We start from the raw sequence: 19,034 nt of genomic DNA on the forward strand, positions 1-19,034 counted from the left end.
CTGGACCAGACACTGGTGCCGGATCCTCTGGACCGCACACTGGTGCCGGATCCGCTGGACCGCACACTGGTGCCGGATCCGCTGGACCGCACACTGGTGCCGGATCCGCTGGACCGCACACTGGTGCCGGATCCGCTGGACCGCACACTGGTGCCGGATCCGCTGGACCGCACACTGGTGCCGGATCCGCTGGACCGCACACTGGTGCCGGATCCGCTGGACCTCACACTGGTGCCGGATCCGCTGGACCGCACACTGGTGCCGGATCCTCTGGACCGCACACTGGTGCCGGATCCTCTGGACCGCACACTGGTGCCGGATCCTCTGGACTGCACACTATTGCCGAACTCTCGAGGCTGGGCTGACGCACTGGAAGCCTGATGCGTGGTGCTGGTACTGGAGGTATCAGCCTGGGAACACGCACCTCAGGGCTAGTGCGGGGAGCGGGAACAGGACGAGTCGGACTGGGTTGACGCACTGGAAGCCTGGTGCGTGGTGCTGGTACTGGAGGTATCAGCCTGGGAACACGCACCTTAGGGCTAGTGCGGGGAGCGGGAACAGGACGAGTCGGACAGGGCTGACGCACTGGACCGTAGAGGCGTACTGGCGGTCTCGAGCGCAGAACTGGCATCGCTCTTACTGGCTGGATGCCCACTTCCCCCTGGCAAATGCGGGGCGCTGGCACTGCGCGTACCGGCCTAAAAATACTTGGCCTCGCCACAGTACCCATTACCCCGAAGCACGGGACCTATCCAGTCACTGGTTGCCCAGAAAAGGTACGGGGATTTGGCCTGGGGCTCACTCCTCGCCCAGCCAAACTACCCGTGTGCCCCCCCCCAAAAAAAAAAATATTGGGGCTGCCTCTCGGGCTCCCTTAAATCCTCCACAGCCCTGGAAATGCCTCTCCTCAACTCTGCCCATGTCTCCTTTTCCCGACAGTCCATATCATATTCCCATCGCTCCCTTCTCCGCTGCTTGGTCCTATTGTGGTGGGAGATTCTGTAACGTTGTCGTCGGGAATAGAGGACCAAAACGCAGCAGGAATGTGGATGCTCATCTTGTATTTATTTTAAATAAAGAGAACACCAAAATAACAAAAACGAAGAACTCACGAACAACAAAACAGTCTTGTCAGGCTCACACAGGCAAAACAAGAAACAATCTCCCACCCCGAACCATATAAACCAAATGCCCTCTGTCACATCCTGACCAAACTACAATAAATAACCCTTATACTGGTCAGGACGTGACAGCACTTGTTGGCTCCTTTTCACTCTGTGGTCCAACTCATCCCAAACCATCTCAATTGGGTTGAGGTCAGGTGATTGTGGAGGCCAGGTCATCTGATGCAGCACTCCATCACTCTCCTTCTTGGTCAAATAGCCCTTACACAGCCTGGAGGTGTGTTTTGGGTCATTGTACTGTTGAAAAACAAATGATAGTCCCACTAAGCTCAAACCAGATGGGATGACGTACCGCTGCTGAATACTGTGGTAGCCATGAAAGGAAACACTTTGAAGTTTGTGGAAATGTGAAATGAATGTAGGAGAATATAACACATTAGATCTGGTAAAAGATTTTTAAAATGTGTTTTAAAATTATTATATTTTTTTTTTTTTCATCATCTTTGAAATGCAAGAGACAGGCCATAATATAATATAGCAGTTTAGGTGCAATTTAGATTATGGCCACTAGATGGCAGCAATGTATGCAAAGTTTCAGATTGATCCAGTGAAGCATCGCAATACTGGGCAATATTTTGTATCAAGTCCAAATGTGCCGAATTGGTCAATTGATACATTTTCAAGTACATACAGTAACTATAGAGAACATACAACAGTTATATGGTAATACATAATTTAAGTTTACACACTCGCAGGAATGTCATACATGATGGATCATTGGCTTATACACTAACTATTGCACATCTAGATGGCCGGGCGGGGTCGGTGTGGAGACAGAGACAGCAGTGGGTTCATACTGTAGAACCCAGTTCCTACATCTGAATATAAAAATAGATTTACATCATTTTCTCAGCGATCTACACAGAATACACCACAATGACAAACCAAAATGTACGCCTATGTAGATATATGGAATATCTACAGAGGCCCATTATCAGCAACCATCACTCCTGTGTTCCAATGGCACGTTGTGTTAGCTAATCCAAGTTTATCGTTTTAAAAAGGTTAATTGATCATTAGAAAACCCTTTTGCAGTTATGTTAGAACAGCTGAAAACTGTTGTGCTCATTAAAGAAGCAATAAAACTGGCCTTCTTTAGACTAGTTAAGTATCTGGAGCATCAGCATTTGTGGGTTCGATTACAGGCTCAAAATGTCCAGAAACAAAGAACTTTCTTCTCAAACTCGTCAGTCTATTCTTGTTCTGAAAAAAATGAAGGCTATTCCATGCAAGAAATTGCCAAGAAACTGCAGATCTCGTACAACGCTGTGAGCCACACAGAGCCAGAGAGCATGCAGAGTGAGGGTGACACACAGAGTGCAGCAGCTAATGGATTTACTAAGGGAATAAGTCATTTCTTATTTTGGGTTTCAGGCAGGGGAATTGGGCCTGGGTAAGGTGGGGCCTGAACATTGCGGGTATGGGTAGGAATCGGGGTTCAAATGCATGCTCTTGGAGGGCTCTAGTAAACATTGGTCACAGAAGATCATTTGAACTACCCGCCCACCGTGGGTAGAACAGCAGGTGAAGGTCAGGGTGGAACTACCCGCCCACCGTGGGTCGAACAGCAGGTGAAGGTCAGGGTGGAACTACCCGCCCACCGTGGGTCGAACAGCAGGTGAAGGTCAGGGTGGAACTACCCGCCCACCGTGGGTCGAACAGCAGGTGAAGGTCAGGGTGGAACTACCCGCCCACCGTGGGTCGAACAGCAGGTGAAGGTCAGGGTGGAACTACCCGCCCACCGTGGGTCGAACAGCAGGTGAAGGTCAGGGTGGAACTACCCGCCCACCGTGGGTCGAACAGCAGGTGAAGGTCAGGGTGGAACTACCCGCCCACCGTGGGTCGAACAGCAGGTGAAGGTCAGGGTGGAAGAACAAAGTCTCATATGGTGACGTCATTGTAACTTTTTGAAAGACGGGGTGTTTCGGTAGCTATGATGCAAGCGCACACTAAATCACCATATTTCTAGACCGTAAGCATGGTGGATGGACTAGAAATACAAGGGAAAATATATTTAGGGCCATTAGGTGAGCAATGTTAAAAAAATTACAAATTGATTTGTTAAATACTTTGTTATTTTTAAAACTGCAGCAATAATGATAATTTCACCAGAAATAACACCAGACCAGCACACACACACACACACACACACACACACACACACACACACACACACACACACACACTCACACACAGCGCGCACACAATCACACACACACACACAGCGCTCACACACACACACAGACACAGCGCTCACACACACACACAGACACAGCGCTCACACACACACACAGACACAGCGCTCACACACACACACAGACACAGCGCTCACACACACACACAGACACAGCGCTCACACACACACACACAGACACAGCGCTCACACACACGCCGGTTGGTCTCTCACCTCTGTGTCTCTCTCCATCTCAAGCCCCACCTCCAGTAGCCTGGCCTCAAACTCCTCCCTGATCAGCACCATCTCTCCATCAGCTGGGTCCGCCTCTAATTCCACGGCCACGCCCAGGTCCACACACCCCTCCCCGTCCCCCGCACTCCGCTGCCCGGCAACACATCCCAAACCCCCCACAGGGCCGGAGGGGGGGGAGCTACCGTTGGAGACGACGGAGAGGCGATGAGGAGGGTGCGGGGGGGCGGAGAGACGGTGCAGCCGGTCGCCGCCCCTCACAGAGATCTGTTTGCGTTGGTAGAACACCAGAACATAGTCGACTTTCCTCCGGCCGTCTGAGAAGAACTGACAAGAGCTTTGGCAATCCTGGGGGACCGCTGGCCCAACACCCCCACCCTGGAGGAGAGGAGCCAGACAGGGGACTGGTCAGTAACTAACTAACACCCTAACCTGCTGGCCCAACACCCCCACCATGGAGGAGAGGAGCCAGACAGGGGACTGGTCAGTAACTAACTAACACCCTAACCTGCTGGCCCAACACCCCCACCCTGGAGGAGAGGAGCCAGACAGGGGACTGGTCAGTAACTAACACCCTAACCTGCTGGCCCAACGCCCCCACCCTGGAGGAGAGGAGCCAGACAGGGGACTGGTCAGTAACTAACACCCTAACCTGCTGGCCCAACACCCCCACCCTGGAGGAGAGGAGCCAGACAGGGGACTGGTCAGTTACTAACACCCTAACCTGCTGGCCCAACACCCCCACCCTGGAGGAGAGGAGCCAGACAGGGGACTGGTCAGTAACTAACACCCTAACCTGCTGGCCCAACACCCCCACCCTGGAGGAGAGGAGCCAGACAGGGGACTGGTCAGTAACTAACTAACACCCTAACCTGCTGGCCCAACGCCCCCACCCTGGAGGAGAGGAGCCAGACAGGGGACTGGTCAGTAACTAACTAACACCCTAACCTGCTGGCCCAACACCCCCACCCTGGAGGAGAGGAGCCAGACAGGGGACTGGTCAGTAACTAACTAACACCCTAACCTGCTGGCCCAACACCCCCACCCTGGAGGAGAGGAGCCAGACAGGGGACTGGTCAGTAACTAACTAACACCCTAACCTGCTGGCCCAACACCCCCACCCTGGAGGAGAGGAGCCAGACAGGGGACTGGTCAGTAACTAACTAACACCCTAACCTGCTGGCCCAACACCCCCACCCTGGAGGAGAGGAGCCAGACAGGGGACTGGTCAGTAACTAACTAACACCCTAACCTGCTGGCCCAACACCCCCACCCTGGAGGAGAGGAGCCAGACAGGGGACTGGTCAGTAACTAACTAACACCCTAACCTGCTGGCCCAACGCCCCCACCCTGGAGGAGAGGAGCCAGACAGGGGACTGGTCAGTAACTAACTAACACCCTAACCTGCTGGCCCAACACCCCCACCCTGGAGGAGAGGAGCCAGACAGGGGACTGGTCAGTAACTAACACCCTAAGCTGCTGGCCCAACGCCCCCACCCTGGAGGAGAGGAGCCAGACAGGGGACTGGTCAGTAACTAACACCCTAACCTGCTGGCCCAACGCCCCCACCCTGGAGGAGAGGAGCCAGACAGGGGACTGGTCAGTAACTAACTAACACCCTAACCTGCTGGCCCAACACCCCCACCCTGGAGGAGAGGAGCCAGACAGGGGACTTGTCAGTAACTAACTAACACCCTAACCTGCTGGCCCAACACCCCCACCCTGGAGGAGAGGAGCCAGACAGGGGACTGGTCAGTAACTAACACCCTAACCTGCTGGCCCAACGCCCCCACCCTGGAGGAGAGAAGCCAGACAGGGGACTGGTCAGTAACTAACTAACACCCTAACCTGCTGGCCCAACACCCCCACCCTGGAGGAGAGGAGCCAGACAGGGGACTGGTCAGTAACTAACTAACACCCTAACCTGCTGGCCCAACACCCCCACCCTGGAGGAGAGGAGCCAGACAGGGGACTGGTCAGTAACTAACTAACACCCTAACCTGCTGGCCCAACACCCCCACCCTGGAGGAGAGGAGCCAGACAGGGGACTGGTCAGTAACTAACTAACACCCTAACCTGCTGGCCCAACACCCCCACCCTGGAGGAGAGGAGCCAGACAGGGGACTGGTCAGTAACTAACTAACACCCTAACCTGCTGGCCCAACACCCCACCCTGGAGGAGAGGAGCCAGACAGGGGACTGGTCAGTAACTAACACCCTAACCTGCTGGCCCAACACCCCCATCCTGGAGGAGAGGAGCCAGACAGGGGACTGGTCAGTAACTAACTAACACCCTAACCTGCTGGCCCAACGCCCCCACCCTGGAGGAGAAGAGCCAGACAGGGGACTGGTCAGTAACTAACTAACACCCTAACCTGCTGGCCCAACACACCCACCCTGGAGGAGAGGAGCCAGACAGGGGACTGGTCAGTAACTAACTAACACCCTAACCTGCTGGCCCAACACCCCCACCCTGGAGGAGAGGAGCCAGACAGGGGACTGGTCAGTAACTAACACCCTAACCTGCTGGCCCAACACCCCCATCCTGGAGGAGAGGAGCCAGACAGGGGACTGGTCAGTAACTAACTAACTAACACCCTAACCTGCTGGCCCAACGCCCCCACCCTGGAGGAGAAGAGCCAGACAGGGGACTGGTCAGTAACTAACTAACACCCTAACCTGCTGGCCCAACACCCCCACCCTGGAGGAGAGGAGCCAGACAGGGGACTGGTCAGTAACTAACTAACACCCTAACCTGCTGGCCCAACACTACCACCCTGGAGGAGAGGAGCCAGACAGGGGACTGGTCAGTAACTAACTAACACCCTAACCTGCTGGCCCAACACCCCCCACCCTGGAGGAGAGGAGCCAGACAGGGGACTGGTCAGTAACTAACTAACACCCTAACCTGCTGGCCCAACACCCCACCCTGGAGGAGAGGAGCCAGACAGGGGACTGGTCAGTAACTAACTAACACCCTAACCTGCTGGCCCAACACACCCACCCTGGAGGAGAGGAGCCAGACAGGGGACTGGTCAGTAACTAACTAACACCCTAACCATGCTGGCCCAACACCCCCACCCTGGAGGAGAGGAGCCAGACAGGGGACTGGTCAGTAACTAACTAACACCCTAACCTGCTGGCCCAACACCTCCACCCTGGAGGAGAGGAGTCAGACAGGGGACTGGTCAGTAACTAACTAACTAACACCCTAACCTGCTGGCCCAACACCCCCACCCTGGAGGAGAGGAGCTAGACAGGGGACTGGTCAGTAACTAACTAACACCCTAACCTGCTGGCCCAACACCCCCACCCTGTAGGAGAGGAGCCAGACAGGGGACTGGTCAGTAACTAACACCCTAACCTGCTGGCCCAACACCCCCACCCTGGAGGAGAGGAGCCAGACAGGGGACTGGTCAGTAACTAACTAACACCCTAACCTGCTGGCCCAACACCCCCATCCTGGAGGAGAGGAGCCAGACAGGGGACTGGTCAGTAACTAACTAACACCCTAACCTGCTGGCCCAACACCCCCACCCTGGAGGAGAGGAGCCAGACAGGGGACTGGTCAGTAACTAACTAACACCCTAACCTGCTGGCCCAACACCCCCACCCTGGAGGAGAGGAGCCAGACAGGGGACTGGTCAGTAACTAACTAACACCCTAACCTGCTGGCCCAACACCCCCACCCTGGAGGAGAGGAGCCAGACAGGGGACTGGTCAGTAACTAACTAACACCCTAACCTGCTGGCCCAACACCCCCACCCTGGAGGAGAGGAGCCAGACAGGGGACTGGTCAGTAACTAACTAACACCATAACCTGCTGGCCCAACACCCCCACCCTGGAGGAGAGGAGCCAGACAGGGGACTTGTCAGTAACTAACACCCTAACCTGCTGGCCCAACACCCCACCCTGGAGGAGAGGAGCCAGACAGGGGACTGGTCAGTAACTAACTAACACCCTAACCTGCTGGCCCAACACCCCCACCCTGGAGGAGAGGAGCCAGACAGGGGACTGGTCAATAACTAACTAACACCCTAACCTGCTGGCCCAACACCCCCACCCTGGAGGAGAGGAGCCAGACAGGGGACTGGTCAGTAACTAACTAACACCCTAACCTGCTGGCCCAACACCCCCACCCTGGAGGAGAGGAGCCAGACAGGGGACTGGTCAGTAACTAACTAACACCCTAACCTGCTGGCCCAACGCCCCCACCCTGGTTCTGAGGAGGGTGAATAGCAAATCAACTTTATTGAAAGTTGCAGAAGCTATACAGCACCAGTCAAAAGTTGACAAAGCTACTCATTCAAGGGTTTTTCTTTATGTTTTATATTTTCTACATTGTAGAATAATAGTAAAGACATCAAAACTATGAAATAACACATATGGAATCATGTAGTAACCAAAAGAAGTGTTAAACAAATCAAAATATTTTAATTCTTCAAAGTAGCCACCCTTTACCATGATGACAGCTTTGTACATTCTAGGTCTTCTCCCAACCAGCTTCACCTGGAATGCTTTTCCAACAGTCTTGAAGGAGTTCCCACGTACGCTGATCACTTGTTGGCTGCTTTTCCTTCACTCTGCGGTCCAACTCATCCCAAACCATCTCAATTGGGTTGAGGTCGGGTGATTGTGGAAGCCAGATTATCTGATGCAGCACCATCACTCTCTTTCTTGGTCAAATAGCCCTTACACAGCCTGGAGGTGTGTTTTGGGTCATTGTCCTGTGAAAAACAAATGATAGTGGGACTAAGCGCAAACCAGATGGGATGGCGTATCGCTGCAGAAAGCTGTGGTAGCCATGCTGGGTAAGTATGCCTTGAATTCTAAAAATATCACAGTGTTACCAGCAAAGCACCCCCCAACACACCATCACACCTCCTCCTCCATGCTTCACGGTGGGAACCACACGAGGAGATCATCCGTTCACCTACTCTGCGTCTCACAGCGACACGGCGGTTGGAACCAAAAATCGCAAATTTGGACTCAGACCAAGGACAGATTTCCACCGATTTTAATGTCCATTACTCGTGTTTCTTGGCCCAAGCAAGTCTCTTCTTCTTGGTGTCGTTTAGTGGTGGTTTCTTTGCAGCAATTCAACCATGAAGGCCTGATTCGGGGCCGCAGGTAGCCTAGTGGTTCAACCATGAAGGCCTGATTCCCGCAGTCTCCTCTGAACAGTTGATGTTGAGAGGTGTCTTACTTGAACTCTGAAGCATTTATTTGGGCTGCAATCTGAGGTGCAGTAAACTCTAATGAACTTATCCTCTGCAGGAGAGGTAACTCTGGGTCTTCCTTTCCTGTGGCGGTCCTCATGAGAGCCAGTTTCATCACAGCGCTGGATGGTTTTTGCCACTGCACTTGAAGAAAAGTTCAAAGTTCTTGAAATGTTCCGGATAAACTGACCTTCAAGTCTAAAGGTGATGGACAGTCATTTCTCGTTGCTTATTTGAGCTGTTCTTGCCATAATATGGACTTGGTCTTTTACCAAATAGGGCTATCTTCTGTATACCACCCCTACCTTGTCACAACAACTGATTGGCTCAAACATTAACTTTTAACAAGGCACACCTGTTAATTGAAATGCATTCCAGGTGACTACCTCATGAAGCTGGTTGAGAGAATGCCAAGCCTGTGCAAAGCTGTTGATTTGTTTAAAACACTCGTTTGGTTACTACATAATTCCATTTGTGTTATTTCATGTTTTTTGTCTTCACTGTTATTCTACAATGTAGAGAATAGTATAAAAATACAGAAAAACCCTGGAATGAGTAGGTGTATCCAAACTGTTGACTGGTCCTGTATATAGACCTGACACCTTATTCTACATAAGAGACAGCTGTTCTACATAATCTATTTCTATCTGAATACACACACGATTCAACAAATCAACTCATCAGCTTGATTTGTGCAATCAGGTGTTGGTGCTGGGCTGGAACAAAAAGCCTGCACTCCCTGCACAGGACCAGGGATGGAGACCACTGATGACCACCCTGTATCTATACAGGACCAGGGTTGGAGACCACTGATGACCACCCTGTATCTCCACAGGACCAGGGTTGGAGACCACCCTGTATCTCCTGGACCAGGGTTGGAGACCACCCTGTATCTCCTGGACCAGGGTTGGAGACCACCCTGTATCTCCTGGACCAGGGTTGGAGACCACCCTGTATCTCCTGGACCAGGGTTGGAGACCACTGATGACCACCCTGTATCTCCACAGGACCAGGGTTGGAGACCACTGATGACCAGGTCCCTGTATATCCTGGACCAGGGTTGGAGACCACTGATGACCACCCTGTATCTCCACAGGACCAGGGTTGGAGACCACTGATGACCACCCTGTATCTCCACAGGACCAGGGTTGGAGACCACTGATGACCACCCTGTATCTCCACATGACCAGGGTTGGAGACCACTGATGACCACCCTGTATCTCCACAGGACCAGGGTTGGAGACCACTGATGACCACCCTGTATCTCCACAGGACCAGGGTTGGAGACCACTGATGACCACCCTGTATCTCCACAGGACCAGGGTTGGAGACCACTGATGACCACCCTGTATCTCCAGGACCAGGGTTGGAGACCACTGATGACCACCCTGTATCTCCACAGGACCAGGGTTGGAGACCACTGATGACCACCCTGTATCTCCAGGACCAGGGTTGGAGACCACTGATGACCACCCTGTATCTATACAGGACCAGGGTTGGAGACCACTGATGAGGTTTAATCAAGGCTGGTAATGTTGGGTTAAATAATTCAGCAAGACCTTTCAGATGAGAGGTGTCCTTGTCAGCATAAATGGAGGACAATCTCTACAGTAATAACCAGCCAGGCGACATAAAATACTCTTTAACAAAAACATTTTTCAGTTCACATGGAAAGTTTTACAAAACGTACGTACTGGGAACGGATTTGGCATGTCACAACAAACAAAACGCAAGAGTAGAATCAACCGTTAGCAGAAAGTCCACCGTTTGCGGAGTTACTTACCGGAATCTTGTCTTGGCTGCCGTATTGATGCATTCTGTAGCGCTACAAACACAGACAGGAGAATAAAGGAACGGTGTCGTTAAACCGGGAGGAGAATAATAACGGAATAGTAGCAGCAGCTGTACGCGCGGAACTCATCATTATCAACAACACGCGCATCTCGGTAATCCGTCAATTTGGGGGAGCAAAGCGACGCGCCTCTCACTTGGCAGGGGACTCAAGATTCGTAGGCTATGACCCACACACACACACGTTTCATCTAGATAGCCATCAAGCTGCAGTCTACCTGGAGCTCCCCGTGAGTTAATTGGTCTGTGTGTCTGTGAGCTACAGGCTCCGTCTATTCATCCGTCTGTTGATTCTGACTGCGCGCGTCCTCGGGAGTTTGGCACACGCGTCCAACTCATGTTCACCCAGGTGCGTTGATTGGTCGACGCTCCCTGATAAATTACAGGTAACAAGGGACCAGTGGGAACAACCGGGCTCTCAGGTGAGGCGATACTGATGGTTTCTACGGCGACGCGCTCAGGGAATTAAAGTGGAAAGCACTGTCACGCACGAAGAACGCATTTTAATAATTGTTGTTTTTCATTAGAATGAGACCGAAAAAAAATACTACGACCTTTTAAAATAATGAGCAGGTGATATCCACGCGTCTTGTTGGTGTTTATTCTTCATTAAAAGTAAGTATCCACGCCTCTTGTACGTGTTCATTCTTCATACATGACCGCGCCGTGTTCCTTCCCTGAGCGCGTAACCGTAGAAACGTTCAGTTCCTTGTATCAACACACCTGGCGGGCTGAAACGCCAGGAACACTGTGGCAAAATGAAATACATTTTATAGTTCAGCTATTTAGTTGTAATGTCTCTCCAACACGGTAGTCAGAAAGGTATTCAGTATAATAAGACCGTTCAAAATGTTCCGCTGAAATCATCTGATTGGACAAACATCGATTTTGTTGATTTAAAACACACACACACACACACACACACATACATATGCCTCTGACAACTTTTTTTCTATCCAAGTCAAGCACTGCTCCTAAATTATGTTCTTACTGTGTGTGTCCGCCCCTGTAGGGAGTCTATGTCCAGACCAGGACCTGTAGAGCCCAGAGAGATGTCCCGGTCCAGACCAGGACCTGTAGAGCCCAGATAGATGTCCCGGTCCAGACCCAGACCAGGACTTGTAGAGCCCAGATAGATGTCCCGGTCCAGACCAGGCCCTGTAGAGCCCAGAGAGATGTCCCGGTCCAGACCAGGATCTGTAGAGCCCAGAGAGATGTCCCGGTCCAGACCAGGCCCTGGGTCGAACAGGGCATCACTGTGGATGGATGATGACTCACTGACAGCTGTGGCCACCCTGCAGCCACTCCATGTTCCTGAAGAAACACACATCATTATCCAATACACACCACATTATCCAATACACACCACATTATCCAATACACACCACATTATCCAATACACACACCACATTATCCAATACACACCACATTATCCAATACACACACCACATTATCCAATACACACCACATTATCCAATACACACCACATTATCCAATACACACCACATTATCCAATACACACCACATTACCCAACTCACACATCATTATCCAATACACACCACATTATCCAATACACACCACATTACCCAACACACACCACATTATCCAATACACACCACATTATCCAATACACACCACATTACCCAACTCACACATCATTATCCAATACACACACACATAATATCCAATACACACCACATTATCCAACACACACCACATTATCCAATACACACCACATTACCCAATACACACCACATTATCCAACACACACCACATTATCCAATACACACTACATTATCCAACACACACCACATTATCCAACACACACATCATTATCCAATACACACACACATCATTATCCAATACACACCACATTATCCAATACACACCACATTATCCAACACACACCACATCATCCAATACACACCACATTATCCAATACACACCACATTATCCAACACACACCACATCATCCAATACACACCACATTATCCAATACACACCACATTATCCAACACACACCACATTATCCAATACACACCACATTATCCAATACACACCACATTATCCAATACACACCACATTATCCAATACACACCACATTATCCAACACACACCACATTATCCAACACACTCCACATTATCCAATACACACACATCATTATCCAATACACACCACATTATCCAATACACACCACATTATCCAATACACACACCACATTATCCAACACACACCGCATTATCCAATACACACACATCATTATCCAATACACACCACATTATCCAATACACACCACATTATCCAATACACACCACATTATCCAATACACACACACCATATTATCCAATACACACCACATCATCCAATACACACCACATTATCCAACACACACCACATTATCCAATACACACCACATTATCCAACACACACCACATTATCCAATACACACCACATTATCCAACACACACCACATTATCAAATACACACCACATTATCCAATACACACCACATTACCCAATACACACCACATTATCCAACACACACCACATTATCCAATACACACCACATTATCCAATACACACCACATTATCCAATACACACCACATTATCCAATACACACCACATCATCCAATACACACCACATCATCCAATACACACCACATTATCCAATACACACCACATTATCCAATACACACCACATCATCCAATACACACCACATTATCCAACACACACCACATTATCCAACACACACCACATCATCCAATACACACCACATTATCCAACACACACCACATTATCCAATACACACCACATTATCCAATACACACCACATTATCCAATACACACACACCATATTATCCAATACACACACCACATCATCCAACCACACACATTATCCACACACACCACATTATCCAATACACACCACATTATCCAACACACACCACATTATCCAATACACACCACATTATCCAACACACACCACATTATCAAATACACACCACCTTATCCAATACACACCACATTACCCAATAAACACCACATTATCCAACACACACCAAACCACATTATCCAATACACACCACATTATCCAATACACACCACATTATCCAATACACACCACATAATCCAATACACACCACATCATCCAATACACACCACATCATCCAATACACACCACATTATCCAATACACACCACATTATCCAATACACACAACATTATCCAACACACACCACATCATCCAATACACACCACATTATCCAACACACACCACATTATCCAACACACACCACATTATCCAACACACACCACATCATCCAATACACACCACATTATCCAACACACACCACATTATCCAATACACACCACATTATCCAATACACACCACATTATCCAATACACACCACATTATCCAATACACACCATATTATCCAATACACTCCACATTATCCAATACACACCACATTATCCAACACACACCACATTATCCAACACACACCACATTATCCAATACACTCCACATTATCCAATACACACCACATTATCCAATACACACCACATTATCCAATACACACCACATCATCCAATACACACCACATTATCCAATACACACCACATTGTCCAATACACACCACATTATCCAACACACACCACATTAGCCAATACACACCACATTATCCAATACACACCACATTATCCAATACACACCACATTGTCCAATACACACCACATCATCCAATACACACCACATTATCCAATACACACCACATTATCCAATACACACCACATTATCCAATACACACCACATTATCCAATACACACCAAATGATCCAATACACAACACATTATCCAATACACACCACATTATCCAACACACACCACATTATCCAATACACACCACATTATCCAATACACACCACATTATCCAATACACACCACATTATCCAACACACACCACATTATCCAATACACACCACATTATCCAATACACACCACATTATCCAATACACACCACATTATCCAATACACACGACATTATCCAATACACCACATTATCCAATACACACAACTATCGCAGGGTCATTTATCCTACCACAGCAGGGTCATTTATCCTACCACAGCAGGGTCATATATCCTACCACAGCAGGGTCATATATCCTACCACAGCAGGGTTATATATCCTACCACAGCAGGGTTATATATCCTACCACAGCAGGGTCATATATCCTACCACAGCAGGTCATATATCCTACCACAGCAGGGTCATATATCCTACCACAGCAGGGCCATTTATTCTACCACAGCAGGGCCATATATCCTACCACAGCAGGGCAATATATCCTACCACAGCAGGGCCATGTATCCTACCACAGCAGGGCCATATATCCTACCACAGCAGGGTCATATATCCTACCACAGCAGGGCCATATATCCTACCCCAGCAGGGTCATATATCCTACCACAGCAGGGTCATATATCCTAATAAAGCAAGGTCATATATCCTACCACAGCAGCGCCATATATCCTACCACAGAAGGGTTATATATCCTACCACAGCAAGGTCATATATCCTACCACAGCAGGGCCATATATCCTACCACAGAAGGGTTATATATCCTACCATAGTAGGGTCATATATCATACAACAGCATGGCCATATATCATACCACAGCAGGGCCATATATCCTACCACAGCAAGATCATCCAGGAGGGTCATATATCCTACCACAGCAGGGTCACAATCCTACCACAGCAAGGTCATATATCCTACCACAGCAGGGCCATATATCCTACCACAGAAGGGTCATATTTCATACCACAGCAGGGTCATAAATCCTACCCCAGCAGGTCCATATATCCTACCACAGCAAGGTCATATATCCTACCACAGTAGGGTTGTATATCCTACCACAGCAAGGTCATATATCCTACCACAGCAGGGTCATATATTCTACCACAGCAGGGTCATTTATCATACCACAGTAGGGTCATATATCCTACCACAGCAGGGTCATATATCCTACCACAGCAAGGTCATATATCCTACCACAGCAGGGCAATATATCCTACCACAGAAGGGTTATATATCCCACCACAGCAGGGTCATATATCCTACCACAGCAGGGTCAGCCAGCAGGGTCATATATCCTACCACCGCAGGGCCATTCATCCTACCACAGTAGGGTCATATATCCTACCACAGCAGGGTCATATATCCTACCACAACGAGGTCATATATCCTACCACAGCAGGGCCATATATCCTACCACAGCAGGGTCATATATCCTACCACGGCAGGGCCATATATCCTACCACAGCAGGGCCATATATCCTTCCACAGCAGGGCCATATATACTACCACAGCAGGGCCATATATCCTACCACAGCAGGGCCATATATCCTACCACAGCAGGGCCATATATCCTACCACAGCATGGCCATATATCCTACCACAGCAGGGCCATATATCCTACCACAGCAGGGTCAGCCAGGAGGGCCATATATCCTACCACAGCAGGGCCATATATCCTACCACAGCAGGGCCATACATCCTACCACAGCAAGGCCATATATACTACCACAGCAGGGCCATACATCCTACAACAGCAGGGCCATATATCCTACCACAGCAGGGTCATATATCCTACCACAGCAGGGTCATATATCCTACCACAGCAGGGCCATATATCCTACCACAGCATGGCCATATATCCTACCACCACAGGGCCATATATCCTACCACAGCATGGCCATATATCCTACCACAGCAGGATCATATATCCTACCACAGCAGGTTGTGGGGTGTGTGTGATGTCTAATAGCAGTGTGATTATTTAGAGAGCGTCGCCATAGCGACACGATGTGCTGGATTCAGCACCGTGGACAGACACCCCAGTGTTATAAATATCTAATGGTTTCTAATGGAGGTCCTGCTGTGACTAGTAATACATAATACATAATACATAATACATACTTCCATAGAGGGGTCCCCTTTCCATAGAGGGGTCTCCTTTCCATAGAGGGGTCCCCTTTCCATAGAGGGGTCCCCTTTCCATAGAGGGGTCCCCCTTTCCATAGAGGGGTCCCCTTTCCATAGAGGGGTCCCCTTCCCATAGAGGGGTCCCCTTTCCATAGAGGGGTCCCCTTTCCATAGAGGGGTCCCCTTACCATAGAGGGCTCCCCTTTCCATAGAGGGGTCCCCCTTTCCATAGAGGGGTCCACTTTCCATAGAGGGGTCCCCTTTCCACAGAACCACGTAGAGAGTTCCCATCGGGTCAGTACAGAACCATGTAGAGAGTTCCATCGGGTCAGTATAGAACCATGTAGAGAGTTCCCATCGGGTCAGTCCAGAACCATGTAGAGAGTTCCCATCGGGTCAGTCCAGAACCACGTAGAGAGTTCCCATCGGGTCAGTACAGAACCATGTAGAGAGTTCCCATCGGGTCAGTACAGAACCATGTAGAGAGTTCCCATCGGGTCAGTAACAGCAGACACATGGTCAGTACAGAACCATGTAGAGAGTTCCATCGGGTCAGTACAGAACCATGTAGAGAGTTCCCATCGGGTCAGTACAGAACCATGTAGAGAGTTCCCATCGGGTCAGTACAGAACCATGTAGAGCGTTCCTATCGGGTCAGTACAGAACCATGTAGAGAGTTCCCATCGGGTCAGTACAGAACCATGTAGAGAGTTCCCATCGGGTCAGTACAGAACCATGTAGAGAGTTCCCATCGGGTCAGTACAGAACCATGTAGAGAGTTCCCATCGGGTCAGTACAGAACCATGTAGAGCGTTCCTATCGGGTCAGTACAGAACCATGTAGAGAGTTCCCATCGGGTCAGTACAGAACCATGTAGAGAGTTCCCATCGGGTCAGTACAGAACCATGTAGAGAGTTCCCATCGGGTCAGTACAGAACCATGTAGAGAGTTCCCATCGGGTCAGTACAGAACCATGTAGAGAGTTCCCATCGGGTCAGTAACAGCAGACACATGGTCAGTACAGAACCATGTAGAGAGTTCCCATCGGGTCAGTACAGAACCATGTAGAGAGTTCCCATCGGGTCAGTACAGAACCATGTAGAGCGTTCCTATCGGGTCAGTACAGAACCATGAAGAGAGTTCCCATCGGGTCAGTACAGAACCATGTAGAGAGTTCCCATCGGGTCAGTACAGAACCGTGTAGAGTTCCCATCGGGTCAGTACAGAACCATGTAGAGAGTTCCCATCGGGTCAGTAACAGCAGACACATGGTCAGTACAGAACCATGTAGAGAGTTCCTATCGGGTCAGTACAGAACCATGTAGAGAGTTCCCATCGGGTCAGTACAGAACCATGTGATATATTTACCATCTCACCATAATAAACTGATCCTCAGAACAACAGTAGTCTGAACACACACACACTGAAGGGACTGGACACTGGTTCTTACCTGTACAGGAGGGGGACCTTCCCGTTGCCATGGTGAGACAGACAGACAGAGCGTCCGGCGTGGTGAGATCAGAGGATATTGTGAATGTAGTGTCCAGGCTTAGTGCTGTAACTAGCAGCAGTGAGGGTTAGAGTGGGTTATGTTGTGGTCTGGGGATAATTCCCAGGAGATTAAGGAAGGAGACGGACTGTCCTTCTGTTCTCTTCTGTAGAGGTTTACTGGCTATATGGAACTGTTCTGTAGAGGTTTACTGGCTATATGTTCTGTAGAGGTTTACTGGCTATATGGAACTGTTCTGTAGAGGTTTACTGGCTATATGGAGCTGTTCTGTAGAGGTTTACTGGCTATATGTTCTGTAGAGGTTTACTGGCTATATGGAACTGTTCTGTAGAGGTTTACTGGCTATATGTTCTGTAGAGGTTTACTGGCTATATGGAACTGTTCTGTAGAGGTTTACTGGCTATATGTTCTGTAGAGGTTTACTGGCTATATGGAACTGTTCTGTAGAGGTTTACTGGCTATATGTTCTGTAGAGGTTTACTGGCTATATGTTCTGTAGAGGTTTACTGGCTATATGGAACTGTTCTGTAGAGGTTTACTGGCTATATGTTCTGTAGAGGTTTACTGGCTATATGGAACTGTTCTGTAGAGGTTTACTGGCTATATGTTCTGTAGAGGTTTACTGGCTATATGGAACTGTTCTGTAGAGGTTTACTGGCTATATGGAACTGTTCTGTAGAGGTTTACTGGCTATATGGAACTGTTCTGTAGAGGTTTATTGGCTATATGTTCTGTAGAGGTTTACTGGCTATATGGAACTGTTCTGTAGAGGTTTACTGGCTATATGTTCTGTAGAGGTTTACTGGCTATATGGAACTGTTCTGTAGAGGTTTACTGGCTATATGGAACTGTTCTGTAG

At 49.3% G+C, this 19,034-nt stretch overlaps 1 protein-coding gene across 1 annotated transcript in view; it reads right to left on the reverse strand.

Moving 5' to 3' along the window:
- The window catches only part of LOC115189787 (anoctamin-1), a 115,106-nt gene extending 104,020 nt beyond the window's left edge, over positions 1–11,086 (reverse strand). The window contains exons 1-3 of the mRNA XM_029748304.1: positions 10,899–11,086; positions 10,613–10,654; positions 3,592–3,987 (exon numbers count right to left, since the gene is read on the reverse strand). Of these exons, the coding sequence (XP_029604164.1) occupies positions 3,592–3,987; positions 10,613–10,645 (429 nt within the window). The 5' untranslated portion in view covers positions 10,646–10,654; positions 10,899–11,086. The remainder of the gene's footprint in view (positions 1–3,591; positions 3,988–10,612; positions 10,655–10,898) is intronic.
- Between the last annotated feature and the right edge of the window lie 7,948 nt (positions 11,087–19,034).

This window comes from Salmo trutta, unplaced genomic scaffold (genome assembly GCF_901001165.1).
Source record: "Salmo trutta unplaced genomic scaffold, fSalTru1.1, whole genome shotgun sequence".
Lineage (NCBI taxonomy): Eukaryota > Metazoa > Chordata > Actinopteri > Salmoniformes > Salmonidae > Salmo > Salmo trutta.